This window comes from Perna viridis, chromosome 13 (assembly GCF_037379345.1).
Source record: "Perna viridis isolate PV_CMFRI_1.1 ecotype Kerala chromosome 13, ASM3737934v1, whole genome shotgun sequence".
Lineage (NCBI taxonomy): Eukaryota > Metazoa > Mollusca > Bivalvia > Mytilida > Mytilidae > Perna > Perna viridis.
This window is the reverse complement of record NC_142457.1, coordinates 11,937,469-11,941,748: the sequence shown is the minus strand read 5'-3', so window position 1 is coordinate 11,941,748 and position 4,280 is coordinate 11,937,469. Positions and strand designations below refer to the sequence as shown.

The 4,280-nt window shown below is 30.3% G+C and overlaps 1 protein-coding gene across 1 annotated transcript; it reads left to right on the top strand.

Moving 5' to 3' along the window:
• Positions 1 to 1,219: 1,219 nt before the first annotated feature.
• On the top strand, positions 1,220 to 3,534 carry LOC148599597 (uncharacterized). Its single transcript, XM_088559134.1, has 3 exons — positions 1,220 to 1,429; positions 1,902 to 2,001; positions 3,357 to 3,534. The coding sequence occupies exons 1-3, from the start codon at positions 1,330 to 1,332 to the stop codon at positions 3,487 to 3,489; spliced, it is 333 nt and encodes a 110-aa protein (XP_088415260.1). The 5' UTR covers positions 1,220 to 1,329; the 3' UTR covers positions 3,490 to 3,534.
• Positions 3,535 to 4,280: the final 746 nt, after the last annotated feature.

The following is a 4,280-nucleotide window of genomic DNA, read 5'->3' as shown; positions in this document are numbered from 1 at the left end:
CTGAACGTTTATTTGGTTTCACAATCGTATAAAATTGTGCAGAGTGTAAACTGTATTCCTTTATACACGTTTCCTGAAGAACAGTCTAGAAGGTCTAACGATCTGGCAAAACATGTTTTGCCAGTTTTTTTTTAAATTACTTGTAGTATTGCAAGATGTAATAGGCACGTTACATGCGTGAATTAACTGATTTTACAAGATTTTGGTTTCAAGTTGTGATGATGCACATGATTAATGGGCAAGTCGGAACAGTGCTGGAAGTTGTAAAGCATGATTTTTATTATCTAGTAAGAATCTGAATTTATATTTTTCTGTTTATTTGGTGAAACCCCGATACTCGTGGTGCAGACTTGCGTCGTGTTCAGCATAGGATTTTCCTCATACACAAAAAAATAAATAAGTCATTCCAAGAGTTATATTTAAATATATTACTTTATTAATTTTTAATCTTAAGTATGACAAATTACTAAATAAGGATAACAACAGAACTCTCGAATACTAATCCAATCCATAAGTAAGTCAAGTCTAAAATAAAGCTGACAAAATAATTACTATATTATCGGAGTAGCTTGTACAGAAGTTGTCTTTACATGATACAGGCATTTCAAACAAAATAGTGGATTAAATCAAGGTTATGCAGTGCGCCATCCTAATCATGTACAGTCATAAGTAACTACATTAATTTATTTTCTATTTACTTACATGCCTTATTAATATTATCTTTTAAAAAATGGCCATGGAATAATTGTAAATTCGTTATGTGTATAACAAATAACAATTGTTTATGTTTCATTTTAACATAATCATGTTAATAGAACCATCATCCCATTTCCACTTTTAGAGCATTTAGATATGTTTATCTCTTATTAACTTTTCAGAATATGACGGGTAAAATAAGACAACATGAGCATGAACAACTTAATGTTCAAATGATTACATAACTAGACACTTGAATAAGAATACGCTGACTACAAGATTATTATAAAAACCAGGCACTAAAAGGTGATATTGAGAGACCATCTATGTGTTTATTTAGCAAGCATCATATTAAGGCCATAATAGTTTTTTGTTAAATGTTGTCTTATGATATATTTGTTTTAGAAGGAACATTATCATTAAACTGCGTGAGTTTGAGATTTAAAACGAAAAACCTCGAAAGGGGGCCTCAAGAAATTAAACAAATCACTGAATATTATTAAGATAATTGCATGAAATAGGATATTGGGAATATTCATCCCGTATAAATCGAAGATAAATTCCCCAGCATAGCCAGTTCTCGTTTAGAATTGATCATTCCGAGGTAAAACTTTGTGGATTACTATTTTTTGAATGAAGTCACTCAGCAAAATGGTATTGTGTTTAGTCATTTCTGCTGTACTTCTCTTGAATACAGTTTCGAATGTTGAAGGCGCTTGTTTTGGAATACGAGGTATTTATTTTAAGTAGATTTACGTTTTAAGTCTGTTTTGAACTATATTACATAACATAACATATCAGAAGAAGGAAGATTTAATATCTCTGAAAATGATTGAGATATGTCATGAACAATTTATTCCATGTTTAAATCATGTATGTCTTTAACTGTTTGAAAAATATTTAAAAAAAACCATAACCACAAAATATTTCACAATCACAGCATATGTCAGCTTCTTGTGTATATTTTCTGAAAGACAGTTTTGATAAAAGTTGTTATTATTTTAATACTTTCTTTAAATGGAATATGAAAAAACTAATGTCATAAAAGAACAGGAACCACCTAAAGCTCTAAAAATAAGTATCATACGGAACAAGCATAAAAATTTCACGATTAATGTTCCTTATTTCATAAATACCTACTGATAATAAAACTTTATTAGACGGAAGTATATTTTTTTTGTAAATTAAAAAAAAACTCTTTATAGGTTGTGTATACAATGGTGTACAAATTAGAGAAGGGCAGTCGTTTCAAAACGATCATTGCCAGAAATGTTCATGTTTTAGTGGAATTATAGGTTGTTGTGGGTGAGTATTTTGTGATAGGCGACGACTTAATCATAATGGCATTTAAATTTGTGATCTTCCTGCCCTATATTGAATCCCAAAAACTCCACAAAAATCAAACCAAATAACGCTTTATATCTGATTCTGTAAAATGTACTACATAACGACTTTCAAAACTATTTACTACGATACTAACGACTTTCAAAAATGGTCTCCAGTTTTACCAAAAAATTGTTTGATATGTTGAACAATTCGATCAACAGAAAAACCATCCGATGGCTACTTGACTGAGCATAGGAAACCTTAAAGAATATATTAAAAGCTTAGTATAAAGAATCAAATTGGACACATTTATTAAACTGAATTATGAGTCAGCAAATGTAAATGACATTATTTTGAATTTTTTCATTTGGTCGTATTGTAAGATGCACATATCTTTATAGATTAATTGCTTAACACAATTAACACTAAAATGCAGAAGAAATTTACACTGTTTTATGATAATCCTTCGGTTGCTTGAAAGGCTGATGTCCCTTTTGTTTCATACAAAACTGATTTGGGTGCCAATTATCACAAAATTTAATAACGTCCTTTTTAAATGTTTGTAAATACTTTCAAATATATGTGATGTTATAAACTTAAAAGGGTAATGCCAACAGCATTATCTGCAAGAATGAAAATTGACGGCATTAACTGAAACATATAAAAAAGACAAGAAAACAGCAAAGTTTAATTTCAAACGATAAAATATAGAATCAATTTTTTTTATAATAACATAATGAACAAATATTGTTGCTCTTATAACCAAGGTGTATTGGTGGAGAGAAGGAGATGGGTCGATAAAGGGTCTTTTTGGTCTAAAATAAAACTGAAAATTAATTATAATAATGATTTAATTGTGGGGTTGCAGATTTGAATCCATCACAAATGAGAAAACAAAAGACTTCTGCATAGAAAGGACAGAAGAATTGCTTGTTGAAGTTTACCAATTCTCAGATATTCTGTCAAATTTTGTACTTTTCAGTCACGTAATGGTCATATCTTTGGTAAGGAAAAGATGTTCATACCCAAAAACGACTTCATATTTAGTGAATACATTCACTATTTCACCGTTAATCATATCTAAAAATATCTTTCGTTGGTGTGGACATACTTTTCTGGATTTTCTAGATGTTTTTTGTCTAAACAATAGGTATTCCCCAGAAAACAAAATAAAAAAAAATGATTTCGTTTTGTTTTTATAAGAGTAAAGGAAAAAAAAATAAAAGCATGTTATCTTATTGAAAACTGAAATTATATCACCGTGATACAAGTAGTTCTTGTTATTGTGCATATGTTTTGAAAAAAAAATAAGCTCTAAAACACAATGTTTTCAGAACTGGGCAAGTGATTCGACACGTTCATCCGGAATGTGAAATTGTTCAGCTGACAAGATGTTATCAAACAGCAGTTCTAAAGCATAGTAGAGAAAACCCATGTCCCTATTGGTATGGAGCTGAGCCAAACTAAAGAGCTTGAACATTTCCTAATAAAACTAATTACATTTGATACGAATTTAATTTATTATTCATCGATGATACAGATTAACCCTTCCATCTGCAAATAAATTATATTTATGTCCAAATGCACGTATGCCTGAAACCAGTTCCTATGTTCAATTTTGTTCATAGAGATCTTTTCAATTTTTCCAGGTTTTGCTAAATTTGTAATATCTGACCCAAGGCTAGGTGAGTTATTCGTCGTTAATCATTGTTCAAAACTCTTCCCCTATGAAACTACTGGATCAATTAGAACTAGATTTGGTATGAATGTTTCCCAGGGTGTTTTGCATAGAACTTATTATATAGTTTTTGTTCTGTCGAAAAAAACATGGCCACCGTTACTAAAATAGAATATATGGGTAAAAGAGAAGTGTTTTGTATATATCTCTAAAAACGTTAGGTTTATCAAAATTCCGACATTGGGTAAAAGTGTTGAATATGATGACGTCTATCTAAGGTAAATTTTTGCGTAAATCTGTTAAGTCATATTGAAGTTTCTGCTCTTCACGGCGTCTTCTGAAAATTTCTTTATATTATTACTTTCATAAACTTTCTCCTCCTTCGGAGGTTAAGTTTTGCTTAACAAGCCAGGTGTTCTATGCAGGCCTTTAAGAGCCTCTAATTTATATTTCAGCTTTCATATGTCTTCTTCATGTTTTCCTAGGTCTACCTCTGGTTTTCATTTTAGTGTTTTTCCTGCAATGATCTGTGTAACTTTACGAATGGCATATAAATTGTCCTACTTCATTGTTTTCAAAT

Excerpts from the sequence above, each read along its gene's own strand:
- LOC148599597 (XM_088559134.1), top strand. The coding sequence starts at position 1,330 with ATGAAGTCACTCAGCAAAATGGTATTGTGTTTAGTCATTTCTGCTGTA. Across the intron at positions 1,430-1,901 it reads CGCTTGTTTTGGAATACGAG|GTTGTGTATACAATGGTGTA; the intron begins GTATTTATTTTA and ends AACTCTTTATAG. Across the intron at positions 2,002-3,356 it reads GGAATTATAGGTTGTTGTGG|AACTGGGCAAGTGATTCGAC; the intron begins GTGAGTATTTTG and ends CAATGTTTTCAG.